Here is a 21,364-nt window from a genome sequence, read left to right on the forward strand (position 1 = left end):
TTTTGCAGTCTTTTTCAGCATGCTTCTTCCTCTTAGTATAACATTTTCTGCACTGTACATTATCAACCACTGAGATTGTAGAATGGACACAGAAATCACAAGAACTCTGCCCTCCTAGAGTCTCCAGGCACAACAGCTTGGCATTGTGTATCAGATGAAGATCAGGGAAACTTCTATGATTGGCACATTGTAGGTTCTGATAGCAAGACAAAGGACTTTGTCATTTTGTCCTTGAGACATTCTAAAGTTCATAAATGCCAGTTTGCTGTATGTAAAACAGAAAATATTGATTACAGAGGAATGATTGGGAATTTAAAGATTCTAGTTACTCAAATTTTATTTAAGACTTTAAAGTATAATTATAGCTATAATGTTTATATGATCCCAGAAATAAACAGAAAAGAATTGTATGGAGCATAATCAAAGGAAATACATAAAAGAATTACTATTGAAAGAAATAGTTCTTCAAGGGAAATGCCATGTCTATGCATATCTATCTTGGCATAACAGTTTTTTTAAATTAACTTTTAAATTTTTTATTATAAAATATTTTCGTTATGAAGAGTGTCAAACGAGTATAAGGTTAACACAATCCCATCAATTACTGTTGGCCTTTTGCTGTGCATTCTCTCAGGCTGTTTTTATATTTTATATATATAATATGACATAATTTAAAAAATATTGCTGTATATGTACCTCTAAAGTCTTTTGAGCTTTACCTCAATAGTTCTTCTCAGTGTTATTCACAGAGTGCAAATAATAATAACACAGAAGTTCTTTCATTCCAGATCTTGGACAAGTAATAAATGTAAAATTACTCTCTGGTGTTTGCCTTCCAAACTTTATGCACAGCTGAATTTGTAGGGAAGAAGGGAAGGCTTCCCCTTTGCCCTCTGAAGCTGCCCTGAAATGAACAGACAACTGACAGATTAGCAGGTGTAAAAAGGCCTACATATTATATTTATTTAAGGTGCAGAAGCATGGGGAATGGCAGGAGGATAATTAACAACCCAGTGCGATCCTGATGCCTACAAACCCTTCTTCATAGTGGAGGGACATTGGGGAAAATGTGGCCATCTTGTGGGGGCTAGTAAATGAATTTCAGGGGAAATGAATGGGCCCAGGGCTTAGACAATGGGAGAGTAAATTACTCTCTTTGGGAATTGAATGGTCTGAGAACTAAAAATAGTTTGGGAGGAAGTTCTTCTGTGCTGTAGATGTGGTGTTTAATTCTCTTCCTCTGTGATGTGAACTTTACTGTTCTCTGGTTAATGAAATTTCACAGAGAGATCAGAGGCATTTGTGGTCCTCCTTGGTGGGTCCAGTTTCTAGTTAATAAGGGAACTTGAACAGCCTCATCTTTGGGAGCGGGAGGACTGAGATAGGTGGTGGGTGTGGTCAGAGGAACCTGGAGCTTGCTTCTTTAGCTAAGTATGTCAAAGTGGCATCTTTTCAGGCATTGTTTTCTGAGCCCCAACAGATTCAAGACCGTAAAGACATTATCCCAGCTGCCTTTTAAAATTTCCTCCTAACCCATCAAGTTAAAAGCTCCATCCCTGGAGCTGACAACAATTTTCAGATGTGATATAATAAAAGGTATCTTTCAAAGCAAGTCACTACTTGCATTTTTCTCATGTTAAACCGCATTTTTATAATTAAAATCATTTTCTTGACTTCTTCAGACATTTCCTTTTTACACATGTACTTTCATACATACCTATTTTGCTTAGAATTTAACTCTGTTTGTAGTTCAGTAAACAGCAGACATGAGAATTTACAATAAAAAAGGGATCTGGCTTTACAATTTGCTGACTCACTCCTGGTCAGAGGTGAGGGGTATATCTACAGGAAAATATAGCACAGCAGTTTAAGCCCTGTGGTAGGAACAAATGCTCACTTTGCTTTAATTTTATTAGAGGCAAATACAGACATAGAGACCAAACTTTGACCTGTCAAGTACCCTTGCTACTCTTGTGTGGTCCAGGAACCAGCTGCCTGGGCCTCATGTGGGAACCTGTTAGAAACTCAGAATCTCAAGTCTCACCCGAGTCCTGCTGAATCAGAACCTGCATTTTCACAAGATCCCCAGGTGACTCTTAGGCACACTGAAGTTTGAGAAGCACTGGGCTGAGAGCCACCAAAAATGGGATCCTGGTGCACATATTAATGAAAAACAGCTGCCATAAAGCACTGTGCCATATTTTAGAAGTAATTGGACCAAATAGATACACTGAAGAAACGTACTTTCTTTTGAATTGTGTCCAGAAGAGAGAATTAACACCTCAGACTTATGTTCATATGGAAGTAAACACATAGGATGGGGTAATAGGTCTTTTTTTGATTTCCAGGATAATATTTGCTACAGATGGTGTTTGAGGATGGTAGGACGTAAGTGAGGAATGAGGAAGAATTGGAGAGGTCTGTGTGTCATTTTTGTAGAATGGAAGGGCTGTTTTCATTCCTGTGTTTCACTGGCTTAAAATTCCTTTTAGAAGAACGAGTGCTCCTAGGGAATCTTGAACTCAAGTGCATTTAGGTCTGAGTTGAGCTACCAGTGTTTTCCTGGCAGGAGGGCATGGGGTCTGTTGAGTTCCTCCCATCACTTGTTCTGTGCTGTGAGCTCAGAGAGGTGGCAGCCCTCCGGGCAGCTGGCTGGCAGTAAACACACAGCAGGAGGCTCCCCGTGGCACAAATGCTTAGAGGGGGTTTCAGGTGACCCCGGAAATGCAGGGAGGAGGAGGTGAGGGAGGAAGCCAGGAAGACATGCTGAAGAAATTCTGAAACAGGCCAAGGCCTGAGAATTACCTGGGATGCTTAAAAATGCCCTCTCCTAAGCTGTACCCCAGACTTCCCAGAAGAGAATCTCCAGGCTTGGGACCCAGGAATCTGCTTATTTAGCAAATTTCTTGGGGGATTCTGAGGCACACTAAAAAAACCTTATTACTCTTGACCTAGAATCAAAAGCGTCTTTCCTGATGCATCACCACAGTCATTTGAACCATAAGGAGGAGAGTGGCCAGCCCTCCCAGGAGCAGGGATGCAGTGCTAAAACTAGAACAGTCCCGAGCAAACTGGGACCACTGATCACCCTGAGAGGAGTTTCTGCCAATAAAAAAAGTCCTTCATTGAAGGATGTCTGTCCCAGTTTTTATGAATATTTACTTGCTTTGTTTAGTTTTTTTTTTTTTTTTAATTTTGAAGGTTCTTTTATAATTCAGAAATGAACAAAGAAGAAATAAAATCATTTGTAAGTGCCACACCCAGAATTATCTATTAACATCTTGGCATACTTCTGGTCATTTTTTTTCTTGAATAAAGAAAGCATTCATTTGTTGTTGTAAATCTATCTTTTTTAAAATAGGAAAATGTTTTAAATGACCCAAGATTCTCCCTCTGAGAAATAACCATTATTAGACATAGGTGACCTTATTCGAGGAAGCTTTCTATATGAATTATGTCTGGATGGATGGATCAGTATATATTTTATTGATTCTAAGTCATAATTTTTTTCACACTTTCGATATCTTTGAAATTAGCATATTATCTTATAGTCCATGGCATCTTTGCATTATATCCTTGTTAAATTGTCAATGATTCTTCTTTCTTAGTGCTACATAAAATACTGGTATATCTCACAAGCACTAGTGTCTCAGATATTATGAAGTAAGGTATGTCAGTAGATAGAATTCTTTTTTTTTCTTTTTTGAAATGGAGTCTCACTGTGTCACTCAGGCTGGAGTGCAGTGGTACAACCTCGGTTCACTGCAATCTCTGCCTCCTGGGTTCAAGTGCTTCTTCTGCCTCAGCCTCCCAAATAGCTGAGACTATAGGCATCTGCCACCATGCCCGGCTAATTTTTGTATGTTTAGGAGAGGCAGGGTTTCACCATCTTGGCCAGGCTCATCTCAAACTCCTGACCTCATGTAATCTGCTCACCTCAGCCTCCCAAAGTGCGGGGATGACAGGCATGAGCCATCGTTCCTGGCTGATAGAATTCTAATACAATTGTTCTTTAAATTTTTATTAAGTACTTAATTTAACAGAAGAAAACTAAACCATAAAGATGATAAATGAATTGGTGAGCAATTTCTACCATAACAGAGATTTATTTCCATTTCCTAAAAGATCCCGTTGAGGTTAAGAAAAGGGATTATGAAAAATTCCTTAACACAGAGGAGGTCATTTTGTCAGGTGTTTTGAAAGCTACATGTTTCAGTTATAAGTATTGTTGGTTGACCTACTATCAAAGGTGATGATATGGGCTGGGTGCGATGGCTCATGCCTGTAATCCCAGCACTTTGGGAGGCAAGGCACGTGGATCTCCTGAGGAGTTTGAGACCAGCCTGGCCAACATGGCGAAACCCTGTCTCTCCTAAAAATAAAAAAATTAGCTGGGCATGGTGGCGGGCACCTGTAATCAACTTGTCCTTTTAACCCTTGAAGCCAAGCCTTGACTTCTCCTTTTGAGCCATGAAAGTTCTAGATGGCATCTTCTTTCATAAGAAGGCTATTTCATCTACACTGAAAATCTGCTATTTAGTGTAGCCACCTTCATCGATAATATTGGCTAAATCTTCTGGGTAACTCACTGCACCTTCTACATCAGCACTTGTTGCTTCGCATTGCACTTTGATGTGATGGAGATGGCTTATTTCCTTAAACCTTAGGACCCAATCACTGCTAGCCTCCAACTTTTCTTCTGTAACTTCCTTACCTCTCTCAGCCTTCATAGAATTGAAGAGAGTTAGGGTCTTGCCCTGGATTAGGCTTTGGCTTAAGAGAATGTTGTGGCTGGATTGATCTTCTATTCAAACTACTCAAACTCTCTCCATATCAGCAATAAGGCAGTTTTCTTTCTCATCATTCATGAGTTCAGTAGAATAGCACTTTAAATTTCCTTCACGAACTTTTCCTTTGCATTAACAACTTGAGTAAATGTTTGCTGCAAGAGACCTAGCTTTTGGCTCATCTCGTCTTTTGACTTGAACTTGGCCTTCCTCAGTAAGCTTCATTATTTCTAGTTTTGATTTCAAGTGCAACTCTTCTTTTCACTTGAACACTTGGAAGCCTTTGTAGGGTTACTATTTTTTTTTGGCCTAATTTTCATATTGTTATGTCTCAGGGAATTTTTATGTCGTTAAGGAGGCCTGAAGAGACAGAGAGAGAGAGACGGAGAGCAGCCCGTGGAGCAGTCAGAACACACACATTTACTAATTAAGTTTGCTGTCTTATAAGGACACATTTGATGGTGCCCCAAAACAATTATAATAGTAACGTCAAAGACCACCAATCACAACTCACCATAACTGAGATAATAATAATGAAAAAGTTTGAAATGTTGCAAGAATCACCAAAATGTGACACAGGACACACAGTGAGCACATGCTTTTGGAAAACTGACGCTGTAGACTTGCATGACGCAAGGTTGCCACAAACCTTTGATTTGTAAAAAATGCAGTATCTGTGAAGTGCAATAACATAAAGTATGCCTGGACTCATGCAACCCCCAGCACAATGATGATAGGGCATTGCGGTCACCCTCCTCCCCCAAATTGCATTGTGCCCCTTTGTAGTCACATTCTTTATGTTGGCATCCACTTATCTCATTTCTATCTGTATAGTTTCACCTGTTCTAGAATGTCATATAAATGGAATTAGATTGCATACAATCTTTTCTGACTGGCTTCTTTCATGTAGCATAGTGCTTTGAGTCATACAAGTTAATGTAGGTTTCAGTATTCCATTCCTTTTTATTGCTAAATAGTATTCTGTTTTATGGATATAACACATTTTGTTTATACATGCACCAATTTATGGACATTTGAGTTGTTTCCAATTTTTAGCTATTATAAATAAAGCTGCAGTGAACATTCACATATCAGTCTTTGTATGGACATATATTTTTATTCTCAGGTAAACATGAGTGGGATTTCTGGGTCACATGGCAAGTGTGTGTGAGACTTTATAAGAAATTGCCATATTGCTTAAAAAAAAAAATTAATGTTCCGTTTTACATTTCCCTGTGGTGTTACAAGGGTTTCAGTTGCTCCACATCCTTGGCAACTCTTGGAATTGTCAATTTTGTCATTCCGGTAGGTGGATGGGGGTTGAGCATCTCTGTGTGTATGTGAGTTTTAAAAAAATATATGACAGGCTCTGATGTGGTTTTCTTTATGTTTCTTCTGTTTGGGGTTTGTTGAGATTTTTAGATATGTGTATTTGTAGTTTTTATCAAATTTGAAAACTTTCTGGTGATCATTTCCTGAAATTTCTTGCTGTCTTACCCTTTCTACTGTCTCCTTCTATAACTCCAATTATATGTATAAATATACTGCTTGATATTATTCCACAATCACAGATGCTTATTCATTCAGTTTTAAGTCTTTTCTGTGATTAAAAAAAAACATTTTTTTTTTGAGACCGGATATCACTCTTGCCCAAGCTGGAGTACAATGGCATCGACACTACTCGTTGCAGCCTCAACCTTCTCAGCTGAAATGATCCTCTCATCTCAGCCTCCTGAGTAGCTGGGACCACAGGCACGTGCTACCATGCCTAGCTAATTTTTGCATTTTTTGTGGAGACTAGATTTTGCCACGTTCCCCAGGCTGGTTTCAAACTCCTGGCCTCAAACAGTCCTCCCACTTCAGCCTCCCAAGGTGTTGGAATTACAGGTGTGAATCACTACACTCAGCCATTTCTTTTTTGTTTTCTTTTTTAATTCTTGATAATTGTTATTGCTATATTGCTATATCAAGCAATATTACTGTATTTTTAAGCAATGCTTCTGATTCTATAATATCTCATCTGCCATTAATTCTATTCAGTTTTATTTTTAATTTCAAATTTCTCGTATTTCTGTTCATGTGAATCATATCCTCTATACCACGTTGAAGACATGTTATATATTCACAATATCTGTTTTCGAGTTCCTTCCTCTCCACTTTTCGGCCCCTCATACTCTAGCCACTGTGGGCTCCCTGAACTCTTGTTTTCTCACCCCAGTGGGACTGCTGGGCTCTGTTTGGGTTCCCCTTTCCTGCACTGAACGTGGACACTGCAGTGCACTGTGCTGGGCAAGATTGTTCCTTGCTGCAAGAGGCCTAGCTTTTGGTTCATCTTGTCTTTTGACTTGAACTTGGCCTTCCTCAGTAAGCTTCATTATTTCTAGTTTTTTATTTCAAGGGCAACTCTTTTTTTACTTGAACACTTGGAGGCCCTTGATGGGTTATTTATTTATTTATTTTTTTGCCTAATTTTCATATTGTTATGTTTTCTAATTGTATGCCAGCCATGTTTCCAACTTTTCTTCAGTCATTTCTTTCTTCTTACCCTCTGCCCCATCTGCTATTCCATGAAACAGAAGAACGTTCACTCAGTTTTCATTTCTCTGGTTTGTTGTATTTGAGATAGAATTTTCAGGACTTCTATGACTTGCCAACATGACTTCTGTGAGTTTTCGTTTATAGAATGATGTTATACCCTTTTCTTAGTTTGGTTGCCGTTTGTGGTTTTTTGCTTGGCTTTATTTTTGCTCATTTCATCAGGAATGTGGAATGGAAATTCTGTAATGCATTTTGAGTCCACCAACTTAATCAAGACTTCCTCTACCTTTATTTTCCGGTTGCCAAAATATTCACTGTACTGGTGGTAATTTTCACTGTGTCAATTCATTGCCATTCCTAAAATGGTAGAAGCTCATACTGGAAGAGTCCTGTTTCCATTGGTCTGTTTTGGTTACCATGAGTAGAAACTCACTCAGGCCAGCTCACAGGGGAGTGGTCATAGATGCTGGCTCACACAAGGGATCATGAGGGAGACAGGGACCTCAGGGAACTTGCAGACCGGAAACTGCAGTCCAACCTGTGACAACAGCAAGCTGTCTGAAAACCTGGCGACCCCCAGGTAGCTGCTCCGCTCTGTGGGGCCAGGGGTCTTTCTGCTTATCTTTCTGCCTCTTCTCTGTTCTTCTTCCTCTGCTGACTGGCTCGTTTTGTTCACTCAGAGTTTCTATTGCTTTGTATCTTAGCCTAGCCTTGGTCTGTTCTTTACCATATCTTCTAAGCATTCATTTCAAGTACTCAATTGATTTGTGTTTCCTAGCTCAGCCTAGCCTTTTAGCTCCAGACCAGTGGTCCTGATAAGCCTCCTCTTATATTGTGTCCTTGGATGAGGTTTTCCCCCTGCTTTAATCTACTTTGTCCAGGAAGGTATTGTCAGATAGCACAAACTATGGTTCCCTTTAGTGGCTTTTCATTTACCTATTGCTATATAACAAACCATTGCAAAACTAGTGGCTTAAAATAATGACTTCTCATTTCTCGTGGTTCTGTGGGTTAGCTGGGCTCAACCAGGTGGTTTTCCTGCTCCACGCAGTGTTGGCTGGGATCATTCAAGAGGTTTTCTTCCGCTGGAAGCTTACTGGGCCTGGAACATCAAGAAGGCCACACTCACATAGCTGGATCTCATATGGGGTGACTGGGATGGCTGGGCCTTTTTATAGCATCTGTATCATATCTTGGACTTGAATTAAGCTTGTTACAGCCCAAGATGTTTTCCAGATGAATGGCTGCCAGGCTAGCTCTCTTAACCTGTGCCCTGCTACCATCAGAAACAAGACTATCAATAAACCCTAAAAGTAATTAGGGTTTATTCTCTTTAGGAACCTAAGACTTCTGCCAAAAAATAAATCAATAAACCGTATGGTTTTCGCACCTGGTGAGACATTCATCTTGATTTTCTTCATTTTCACCTGCAGTACAGTGCTTATCTTGAAGACTTAAAGACTGGCATTTGTTTCCTTTTCAAAAATTACCATGATGCTCGATGTATGACTCCTTTTGTTTATTATATCTTTTAGTTATTTTTATTTATTATAGGTAGTATATTATGTTGTCTGTTTTCCTGAAAAGCTATAACTGACTGAAAACCGTTTCTCTATTTAGTGTGTGAAAATTCTTAAGAATGGCTCAGAAAATCAAACTGCTTTAGCAGTTGTCATTAGGCAGGCTGTTCTTTCTGGTCCATTTGAAACACAGTAAAACCCCAAACATTGGGACCCCCCTCATGTGGAGTTTGTGATTACTTAGCTAATGTTTGACTGTGTAAATGGTGTGCTTGAAAGATGAATAGTGTGAAGGAGGTGCGTACGTGCACCCTGTTTTCCCTGGTGTTTCCAAGGGCTCTCATGCCCGTAGCCCAGTCCCATTTGCCTCTCAGCGTCACCTCTCGCTGTCTGCATCCTCTACACAGCTGGGCCACCCTCCCCTCCCCTCTGGCCCTGGTCCCTGCCTGGAACCCTCTCCCGACACCCCACCTTTTGCTTAGGTCATGTCTCACCTCCACTGTCTGGAGACTGAAAGCTGCTCCTGAACCCTCACCTACCTCTGCCACCAGAGTGACCAGCTCTGAGCCAGACGAGGCCACTGTCCTACTGCATGGTGGACTTTAGCCTTTCCCATGGCCAGGTCTGTAGCAGAGGAAGATGTAGTCAACGTCAGAACCTAGAACTCTTTGTAGCATAGAAATCATGCTGCTAAATGGTTGGGCTCCAGAGGTGCCTTGTGTTGGAGTCACGGTCACTCCTCTGTGGCAGGCAGCATCCTTCACAGTCCCTGGGCCTCCTGCCATCCTTTCCTGCCCTGAGTTTCTCCACCCCAGACGCCACCTCCTCCATGGTGCTACTGCCCCCAACCCTCTGTCTTTCATGAAGGAAACAGTTATTTCTGAGGAGAAAGGCATTCATTCTGAATTTAATGAATTGAATCTTACATTTAAAATTATTAACTTTTGTACAAACCTCTGAGCACAACCATGGGATGACTGGGGACTAACTGTAAATGTGATGACAGCCCAAATATAGGCAAAAAGTGTGGCAGGCAAAGGGAGCCACACAGATGGTCAGATCCATGCAGCCCACTGTCCCTGCATCATCAAGACACTGCCTCGGACCACAGAAGCACTTCTTTGGGTCCAGGAAAAACCAAAGACAGGAGCCGTGCTTAGAGGGCGCTCCTTTCCACTCCTGCACAGAACTTCTCATTCCCCTGTGACAGCTTCTTTGTACCCTTTGGGGTGGAAGTCAGGGTAGAAGGAAGGTGGTCTCCCCACTCTGGGGAGACAAGCTGACTTACGGCTCATGTTCCATGCCCATCAAATGTGTGAGTGGACATACAGGAAGCCAAAAGGGCAGAAAACATCCTGCACTCTTAAAAAAAACCTAATGTCCTATACAAAAGCATGTGTCCCATTGCTCTTGGTTTAGGTGACTCTGATGATCAGGGGGTCTTTTTTCAACCATAAGGTTTATTGAGACTTCAGTGAGAAGTGGGCCTGACCAAGCTAGGAGGCCTTCCTTAATTCTGATGAATGTGCCACTTTCTCTGCCAGCCTCAAAAGAACTCTTGAAATGGGAACTGTCAAAGTATAATTATGAGGGGGGATTTAGAATCCGTAACCAAGATTCCCACAATCCATTCATTCTTTCGTTCACTCAGTTCTCATTCAACAAACACACATTGGAAATCCGTATTTCTGTTTCTGCTTTTAATCACAGGAAGAGTGAATTGTCTACACAGATGTTGATGTGCTGGGTACCTGAAAAATGTAGTGGACATTTCCATGTACTTGCTTTAAAATATTGCATGCAGTCTGTGGGGTTCAACTCTCAATGGTTTTGGCCTCACAATTTAGTTTATCCAATAGTTTATCCAAAACAAATGCACCAGAGAGAAAGGTGTGTGTGTTTCAGTGTGATTTGCTGTTCAGACTCTACCTGTAATCTCTCTCAACTCAGTATCCTCCTAATGAAATGGGGATGGTAATAGCACTTCCTTAGCATCCTCTTTTGGTGGAACAGGTGGTATCAGTGAAGGTACCTAAATTCTGCTGTGTTCCTCTGTGTGTTCCCAAGTAGCTAAGAAAGCCACGAAGGAGGAGTATTTTTGCGCCTCCTGCAGACTCCCATAATGGTATGAGTGCCCTTCTCCTCCTCCCTCACACTGCATGTGATCTGGAAGAAAAGTGTCTGCTGGCCCCCAGAGAATGGCAGGTGCTAATCTTTGCTCTCTTCAGCACCCACGCATGTGGCCATTGCACAGGTGGCAGAGGGCAGGGGAAGTCTTTGCCGCTGCACTGGGTCCCTCCCCTCAGAAGTAAGGCAACTGTTTTTCTGTAATAGATAGTTGGACAAAAGGACTTTGAAAAAATTAGCTGGAGTATAGAATCCCTTTTGTTCACCCCTTCATCTAAATAAAAGCAATGACGTGTGATTGTTAATTTTGGCTCCTAAAACTATGTAGCACTAACAGATGTGTCTTGAAACATTTTTAATATATTAAAAACTAGGACATCTTTTGTGGTCATAAAGAAGGTTTGGTGATTAGCCAAGGGTTGAGCATAGCTGGGGTGTGGGTCTGGCATTTGGAGCTGCCATTACTTTTTTCCTGGCTGTAGCAGCCTCTGATCCAATCCCAGGTAAGCCACAGGCTCAGCCAGAAAAAGCACAGTCACTGCAGACTCATAGCAAGAGTCGCTGAGATCCAGCCACTGCCCTTAGCTACATCTTTTAAACATTACTTTCTGGGCCTAGGTAAGAACCTTAAATATTTTGACCTAAGGTTGTTATAACTCTTTCAAGATGAAAACCAAATAGAATAAGTTAAAAAATTCAAACTGGAATGTGTGAAATCAAATGACATTTGAGCTGTTCAACTGAAAACATTGCAAAGTCAGCTTTGTGGAAGGAGTCCTCAAAATCAGACACTCTGTGTCAGTGGGTGGCAGTGTTTTAAGTAACCTTTGTTCTTTTCAAGTCTTTTGAAGCAATGAAATATGAACACTGCTACAACAAACACTCCCACCTCTTTCAGAATTTTTTTTTTTTTTTTTTTTGAGATTGAATTTCATTCTTGTTGCCCAGGCTGGAGTGCAATGGCATGGTCTCTCTCGGCTCACTGCAACTTCCGCCTCCCAGGTTCAAGCAGTTCTCATATCTCAGCTTCCCAAGTAGTTGGGATTACAGGCTCCTGCCACCACACCCAGCTAATATTTTGTATTATTAGTAGAAACAGGATTTTACCATGTTGGACAGGCTGGTCTTGAATTCCTGACCTCAGGTGATCTGCCTGCCTTGGCCTACCAAAGTGCTGGGATCATAGGAATGAGCCACTGCACCCAGCCGGAATTGTTTTTGCTCACGCTATATGCCTTACCTCCAAGATATCTAAAACATGTAGTTTTAGACACATACAACAAAATAAAGATGATGTGGACAAAGTTCCGCAGCTCCTCAAGCCCAGATTTACTGCCTTTGTGGGTCCTGAGTGTCTCATCTTGGTAATGTTCAAAGGCCTATTCTATTCAAGATGCCATGATGACTTCTCTGAAGTTGAGAAACATAAGATTCAACCAGATGAAGAGCTCTGTAACTACCACATTAATTATCTTATGCCATCTGGGGATTTTTGTTTTTAAATACTCTGTCATCATGTGGTTAATCTATATATGCTGACATGAAAAGATCACTAAGATATAACTTTTTGTGACAATAAAAGGAAACCAAAGAACAATATAGATTACTTGATTTTATTTACATTAAAAGTAAAACAAAATACCTATTTGTAATATGTATATAATGCCGAGAAAAAGGCAAAGCACATTGTTTAGGGAGGAGCTATGAGATTAATGATGAGATTTCAGATTTTACTTTAATTACATTACTTTAATTGCATTCAACAGATGTTTATGGAGCCTGTACTCTGTACCTGGCACTGTTCTAGGCTCTGAGGATTCAACAGTAATCAGAAGATAATAATTCCAGCCCTCGTGAAGTTTACATTTAGTGGGAGAGACAGACAATAAACAAAGCAATAGAGTATGGCAATAAGTATTATGGAAAAAGCAAGTCAGGAAAGGGGTAAGGAAAATTATGGACAGGACTGGATGTTCTAATTAGACAAGATGGGGCTATCAGGGAGTGCGCCACTGTGAAGAGGGCATCAGAGTCAACATGGCATCAAGGGGAGGGAAGGGTGCTAGCCAGGTGCATTTCTGGGGCAGAGGCATTCCTTGCAGAGGGAACAGTGAGTGCACAGACCTTGAGGCTGGACTAGAGAGGACCTGTGGGTTTGAGGAACATTTAGGAGCATAGAATATTAGAGGCTGTGTGAACAATACAGGGTGGGTGGGTGAAGGAGGTCAGATGAAGCTGTGGGCAAGGACTTTGACTCTTACTCTAAATTATTTGGGGAGCCACAGAAGGGTTTTGAACAGAGGGGAAGAGATGTCCTGTGTTTTAATTTGAGTTCTCTAGCTGTCACATTGAAATGGAGAAGGAAGACCAGTCAGAATAAACTCCAAGAAAGATTATGGTGGCTTAAACCACAGTGGCGGCAGTGAGAATGGTAAGACGTGGTGAGAAACTTCATATATATGTTTTGAAGATTGTGACAATAGGACCTGCTTGACAGGTGGGATGATGGATAGAAGAAAAAGGGAAGAGTGAATAATGACACCTGGGTCCTTGATCCAGGTCACTGCAAGAATGGAGTTGCTTTGACTAAAGAGTAGCTGGTAGTAGGAGTAGTAGCAGGATATCAGAAACTCAACTGGACGTGTGATATCCAAGAGAATATGCTAGATAGACGTTTTTGGTAGGTACTGATTTTTATTAATAAAAAATAAGAGCATAAATCAGTGAAATTAAAAAGAAAAAAATGAATAGAGAAAAAAATCAATAAAACCAAAAGCTAGTCCTCGGAAAACCTCAATAAAACCAATAAGTCTCTAGCCAAGCTAACTAAGAAAAAAAGAGAGATGATAGAAATTACTAATGTCAGAAATGAAAGAAAGGACATCACCATAGATTTTATGTACACCAAAAGGATAGTGAAGGAATATTATGAACAATCCTGTGCCCACGAACTTGAAAACCTAGATGAAATGGGCCAATTCCTTGAAGGGTAAAATCTGCCAAAACTCACATAAGAAGAAATAAACAATTTGAATAATTCCATATCTGTTAAGAAAATTGAATCAATAATTAATAACCCTCCAAAACAGAAAGCACCAGCTCAGATAGGTCCACGGGTGGCTTCTGCTAAACATTTAAAGAAGAAATGATCCAATTCTCTACAATCTCTTCCAGAAAATAGAAGCAGAGTGAATACTTCCTAATTCATTCTACCAGGCCAGTTTTACCCTACTACCAAACTGGAGACATTACAAGAAAAGAAAACAATAGACCAGTATCTCTCATCAACACAGATATAAAAATCCTTAACAAAATACCAACAATTAAAATCCAAAAATGAATAAAAAGAATTATTCACCATGATCAAATGGGATTGATACTGAGTAGACAAGGCTGGTTTAACTTTTGAAACTCAACTAATGTCATTCATCACATCAGCAGGCTAAAGAAGAAAAAGCTCATGGTTATATCAGTAGATGCAGAAAAAACATTTGACGAAATTTAACACCCATTCATGATAAAAATTCTCAGTGAACTAGGAATAGAGAGGAACTTACTTAACTTGATAAGAAGCATCTACAAAAAAAATACTGCTTACATCATATTTAAAGGAGAGAAACTCAAAGCATTCCTGATAAGATTAGGGACAAAACAAGGATTTCTCTGATGCTACTGCTTTCAACATTGACCTGGAGTCCAGTCCTAGATAATGCAATAAGACAAGAAAATGAAAATAAAAGGTATGTATCTTGAGAAGGAAGAAATAAAACTGTCTTTGTTCACAGGTGATGTAATCATCTATGTAGAAAATCCAAAAGAATTGACAACAATATAATAAGCAATTATGGCAGGGTTGCAAGATACAAGGTTAATATCAAAAATCAATTGATTTCTTTTTTTAAAAGAAAAAAAAACAAACTGGAGACAGGGTCTCACTCTGTCACCCAGACTGGAGTGTAATGGCATGATCATGACTCACTGCAGTCTTCACCTCCCTGGGCTAAGGTGATCCTCTCACCTCACCCTCACAAGTAGCTAGTATATAAGCACACACCAACACACTCAGCTAATTTTTAAATTTTTATATAGAGATGGAGTTTTGCCATGTCACCCGGGCTAGTCTCAAACTCCTGAGGCTCAAGCCTTAGCCTCCCAAAGTACTGGGATTACAGGCATGAGCCATCACACCCAGCCAATTGTTTTCTTATATACCAGCAAAGAATGAGTGGAATTTGAAATTAAAAACACGTGACCATTTTTATTAGAACCCCCAGAAATAAAATACTTAGGTGTGAATCTAAAACCTTATATATTACTTATTTAAGGAAAACTATAAAACTCTGGTGAAAGATATCAAGGAATTAAGTAAATGGAAAGATATTCAACGTTTATGGATAAGAAGACAATGTTGCCAAGATACAGTTCTTCCCAACTTGATACATAGATTAAACACAATCTCAATCAAAATTCCATTAAGCATAAAAATAATTAAAAAATAAATATTAAAATAATTCTAGCAAGTTATTTTGTGGATACTGACAAACTGGTTTTAAAGTTCAAAGAGAGAAGCAAAAGACCCAGAATAGCCAACAGAATATTAAAAGAGAAAAGTCAGAGGACTGACTTTATCTGACTTTAGGACTTACCTCAAAGCTACAGGAAACAAAGCAGTGTGGTATTGGCAAAAGAATAGACAAATAGATCAGTGGAACAGGATAGAAGAGCCCAGAAATAGACCAATAGAAAATAATGAACTGATCTTTGACAAAGGTGCAAAGGTAATACAGTGGAATAGAGACTTCATCTTTTCAATAAATGGTGCTGGAAAAAAATTGACATCCACATTAAAAAAAAAAACGACATCCACATGAAAAAGTTTTTCAATCTAGGCACAGATCTTATACCTTTCACAAGAATTAACTCAAAATACATCATAGATCTAAAGATAAAACACAAAACCATAGAATTCCTAGAAGATAACACAGGAGAAAGTCTAGGTAACCTTGGATATGGCAGTACTTTTTCAGATACACCACCAAAGACAATCCATCAAAGAAAGAATAGGTAAGTTGGACTTCCTTAAAATTTAAAACTTCTGCTCTGTAAAAGACAATGTCAAGAGAATGAGAAGAGAAGCCACAGACTGGGAGAAAATATTTGCAAAAGACATATCTGATAAAGTACTGTTTTCCAAAATAGGCAAAGAACTCTTAAAACTCAACAGTAAAGAAACAAACAACCTGATTAAAAACTGGGCAAGAGTCTGAACAGTCAAAGAACTCTTAAAATATGCAAAGAATCTTAAAACTCCACAGTAAGGAAACAAACAACCTGATTAAAAACTGGGCAAGAGTCTGAACAGTCACCTCACCAAAGAAGATATACAAATGGAAAGTATATTAGCATCACATGTCAGTAGGGAATTATATATTAAAACAACGACAAGATACCAATACACATCTATTACAGTAGCCAAAATCCAAAACTAACATCACCGAATGCTGGTGAGGATGTGGAGCAACAGGAACTTTCATTTATTCTGGTGGAATGCAAAATGGTACAAGACAGTTTGGCAGAAACTGTCAAACTGCCTGTAATTCTTACAGAACGAAACATACTCTTGCCATATCATCCAGCAATCATACCCCTTGGAATGTACGTAAATGAACTGAAAACTTACGTCCACACAAAAATCTGCATACAGATGCTTGTAGCAGAGTTACTTTTAATTGCCAAAATTTGGAAGCAATGAACATGTCTTGCAGTAAATGAATGGGATAAATAAACTTTAGTGTATCCAGACAACATAATATTATTCTGCACTAAAAAGATATGAGCTATCAAGCCATGAGAAGACATGGAGGAAATTTAAATGCATATCACTAAGTGCAAGAAGCCAATCCAAAACGCCACACACTGTGATTCCAACTATATGACATTGTAGAAAAGGCAGAACTGCGGAGACAGTAAAAAGATCAGTGGTTGCTAGAGGTTGGGAGTGGGGAGGAATAACTAGCAAAGCACAGAGGAATTTTAAGGCAGTGGAACTATTCTGCATGATCCTATAAGGGAAGATGTTACACATTTTTCAAAAACCATAGAATATACAAAACCAAGGATGAACCCCAATTTAAGCAGCAGACTTGAGGTGATGTGGCAGCATAGGTTCACTGATTGTAACAAGTGTACCACTGTGGTGTGGGATGTGGCTACTGGAGAGGGTTTGTCTGGGGAGGGAGCGTAGGGAACTCTTTGTAGTTTCTGCTTTATTTTGCTGTAAACCTAAAACTACCCTAAAAATTAAAGTTTATTAATTTAAAAAAATAACATTTGGAGTTTTAAAACACAAATGAAAGACTGCTTACAGTCTATTAAAACTGTGAATGTATGTAGCAATTCTGCTTGTGAAGGGAAATACACTATTTAACAAGAAATTATATTCCTGACACAATATGATATATATACAAGAACTCATAACTAGTAAATTTTCAACATATGAGTTCAGCGACTAGTAAGAATGAGTAAAAATGAAGCTCCTTCAGTTAATCTAAGCAAGGGAACATCTATTTATAGTTACTAATTAAAGGACTCTGTAAAGCAGGAAAACCATGCATGGTAAGTGGTAAGCAGCAAACTGTTCTGTGGTTTTGGGCCTCATGATGGTTTAAATTGCCTTGCAATTTGATCTCACCAGTGGCTGACATTTGACTATAGTCCAGTTGCCAGCCAAGGTAAGTCCCTACCCACTGCCCTCTGCAGCTGGCCCCAAGCTCTTGCTGGAAAGGAATGCCTTAAAGGGGGCGTACACTGGAAGGCAATTCAGAAAGAGGGGGAAAGGGGAAGGAGGTGTAAGTATGACAAAGAAAAAGTCAAACTGCAGAGGAATTATAAAGAAAATAATAGAATAGAATACATTGAGAACCCAAGGGGATGGAGAAAAAAGAGCAGGCAAGGAGAGTAAGTAAGAAGGAAAGGTAATGTAGAAAGGTAATGTAGTGTAAGTAGAAAAAACTGTTAGTGGAAGGCAGGTTGAATTTGAAAGGGAAAATAGAACAAAAAAGCAAAGTAAGAGTGTTGGAATTCACAATAATAGAGCACCACATCATCTCTTCTGCTCAACAATTTTGGAATCATTGGCTGATGCATTAGCCCAGTGGTTCTCAACTGGGAGTATCTCACCCTCCCACTCAAGAGGCAGTTAGCAATGTCTGCAAACATTTTTGGTTGTCACAGTTGGGAGGTGCTAGGGGTGCTGCTAGATATCAGAAACTATGCAAGACAGCTCCCCACCTCCAAAGAACTCTCTGGCCCAAACTGTTAAAAGAGGGTGACAGACTGCATGGGACCATTGTCAGCACCAATTCCAGACTTCCAGTGACTGTGCTTCAATTCACCCAGTGCTTTCTGATCAACATCATGATATACTGCATATAGATCAAGTCAACGGTCAGACCTCATAAAAGAAATTAAAATTTGGCTGAGAAAGTGTATCCAGAGTAGAGAATCCTTTGCTTCAGTCTTTCTTTCAGCAACTGCTCAGTGAGAACCTGCTGTGTGCCCACAGCTGCCAATGCTTACCAAAGGCTGTGTGGGCTCAAAAGCCAGTCTTCAGAGACGGAAAACAGATTAGTGGTTGCCAGGGTTTAGGAATGGTGGAGAGGAGGGGGTGGGTGTGACTTCCCTGTGGTGATGGCACAGTGCTGTGTCTTGGTTGCCATAGTGGTTACATGAACCCACACGTGTGATGAAGTCACACAGAAGCATAGGCACACTTTGTACCCCTCTCAATGTCTTGGTTTTGTTATTATGCTATAGTTATGTGAGACATAACCATTGGGGGAAATTTGGGAAAGAGTACATAAGACCTCTCTGTACTGTATTTGTATCCTGTGAATTTATACTTATTTCAAAATAAAAAAGTTTATTTAAAAAAAAGAAAAAGCAAACCTTAAAAGGGGAAAAAAAAACAAGATTGGCCAAACAACTAATGAAAGATGTAATTTTAATCAGGATAGACAGGAATAATTCATGCCCACAGAACCCCATGCAGATCTATAAATAGAAAGGGCCAGAAAGGCAGCATACCCTTGGAGTGTGGTGTTGAAACTGGAAAAACAAACTCACTTTTTATTAAAATTGACCTATTCAGATGCAGTGCCAATAAGAAATACTTATGCCCTCTGGTGGAATCAAAATACTTCTATTTCAGTGAAAGATCTATATTGTTAAAGTACAACACTAAGTTATATCATATCTAATACTGTTTAATTGCATGTTTTGCTATAGGGACAAGCAGATCTTTTGAAATATGCTAAGAACGAGACTTTGGAGAACCTGAAACAAATCCATTTTGCTGCTGTTTCATGTGGACTGAATAAACCAGGCACTGAAAATGCTGATGTGCAGAAGCCACGCCGGAGCTTGGAAGTGATACCTGAAAAAGCAAATGATGAAACTGGAGAATGAGGAAACTTACAATAAACCATTATGGAGTTTATAACTCTAGGACCAATTGTAGTCAGATGGGACATTTGCTTTGCACTCACTAATGAGAATAATATTCGGGATTTTAAAGCACAACTGGAATAGCTAATTACAGTCTATTAAAACTGTGAATGTATGTAGCAATCCTGCGTGTGAAGGCAAACTCTTTAACAAGCAATTATATTGCTGGCCAAAATATGCTATATTTGTATGCAAAGACATCCTAACTCAGTTCCAGTATGAAGAACAGCTTATTCACTCTAGTTCCATTGAGAAGCATTTTCCTAAGTGAAAACAATTTCTTAAAGATGGAAATGGATTGGATTCTCAAATTTGTATTTATTGGAGAAAAAAACCTGATCTACACATTTTTACTTATGTGGGGTTGCCAGAGTCTCTGGGTTCTAGATGATTTTGGTGGCATGCTTGCTGAGCCATAATTACTACAGAGAATGTAAGTGGACAGGTTTCCTGAATCCCCCAGGGACCTTGGAGAGCCATCAAGGAGAATGTGCAATTGGACTGAAGCTCCCTGGCTGAAGACACATGCCGAGTCAGCACATGGGTAGAGATGATGTAAAAGCAACCAATCTGGAAACAACACATTGTAAATAGTTTTTCATTGTATGAAGTAGTGTTCACATTAAAAAGATGTTTTATGATATTTCTCCAATAGCAGTATATGTGTTTAATGAAGCCTTAACTTTTAAGATTTCTAGTTCAAAATATTCTGTTTGTAAGAGTAGCCAATTACTTGTTGAACAGCTTTGTCAAAAATAAGTTCCTTGTCTGGGCTGACCTTATTTTGCTTCTGGTAAGGTTTCAACAGCTTTAAGCAACAGCAGCTGACTGTAAAGTGAACCGAGATACCAACAGCTGCCCTCTTGATGCTTCTGAATTAGGTCTGTAGTGACATGCACCTCCAGATCTGGCAAATAGTAAGTCAAAGGCAGGTAGAGGGCAGGAGCAGGTGTAGCTTTCCTACAGGCCTACTGGCAGCAGATTCCTTCCATTTATGTTTGAGAAAGTCTCTGTTTCTCCTTTACTTTTGAAAGATAATTTTGTGCCAGCTGACTTTTTAATCCAAGCTTTTATTTTCCAAATCAGTGAAACTTTGTGCTTTCAAGATACTGAACACTGCAGCCTAATTACTACTTCTCCCAAACCAAAACTGCTTTCAGCTTTTAGAAGGGTAAATATTTACTTTAAATTTTCAACAACCTCCTTTATTTCTATTCAGTGACTCAGGTATGTGAGCCAGATAAGTATATGTAATCTTCAGCTGGGTATCTTACTAGTGATTTCCTCACAGTTAAAGAGATGCTCACGTGCTCATGTTGTTCATTCATTTCTGCCCAGGCTCCTCAATATCCTTTTAAAAAACAATTCTTTGCTCAGTTCTTATCATTTGCATTCTAATAATGTGCTTAAGTTAAGGTACTCATCTCCACTGCCCTTCTCCGGATGTAATTCCAGTTAGAAAATAAACCTGTTACTTGGATAATAGTGCCTTTCCTGCACACCCAGCTAACCACCAGCCAGTAGATTAGGCTCTTAGCTCAGAAATGAACTCTACACGGAGTAAAAGCGGGTAGAAAATAGCAGACAATTTAAAGTAAATTTATAGAATGAGAAATGAAATAATGTATAACTTAGATTATTGTTAACAGTACTTGAACTTAGCTGGTAAGTAAATAGCTATATTCATTTCAAAGTGAAAAATCCAGAAATCATGAAAAATGACTTTTAAAGTATAATGAAATTGAATAAAAAGTTTCTACATTTCTAGTAATGACAGGCATGATCTAATATGTGACTTGAATGACTCTGATAGCAAGACACATGTAATTTATTGTAGTTTATACAGGCTTAGAATCAACGATTTTATAATTGAAGGAGTCTGTGAGA

At 39.3% G+C, this 21,364-nt stretch overlaps 1 protein-coding gene across 8 annotated transcripts in view; it reads left to right on the plus strand.

Moving 5' to 3' along the window:
* The window catches only part of PLCL2 (phospholipase C like 2), a 206,660-nt gene that overhangs the window by 173,472 nt on the left and 11,824 nt on the right, over positions 1 to 21,364 (plus strand). For 7 of the 8 annotated variants that reach the window (XM_074405696.1, XM_074405694.1, XM_010335650.3 and 4 more), the window contains one exon: positions 19,259 to 20,120. In XM_074405696.1, coding sequence (XP_074261797.1) covers positions 19,259 to 19,438 — 180 coding nt within the window. In that variant the 3' untranslated portion in view covers positions 19,439 to 20,120. Of the gene's footprint in view, positions 1 to 19,258; positions 20,121 to 21,364 lie in introns of those variants that run through there. The other variant, XR_012519194.1, reaches the window with a different exon arrangement.

The sequence above is a fragment of the Saimiri boliviensis genome, chromosome 9 (genome assembly GCF_048565385.1).
Source record: "Saimiri boliviensis isolate mSaiBol1 chromosome 9, mSaiBol1.pri, whole genome shotgun sequence".
Lineage (NCBI taxonomy): Eukaryota > Metazoa > Chordata > Mammalia > Primates > Cebidae > Saimiri > Saimiri boliviensis.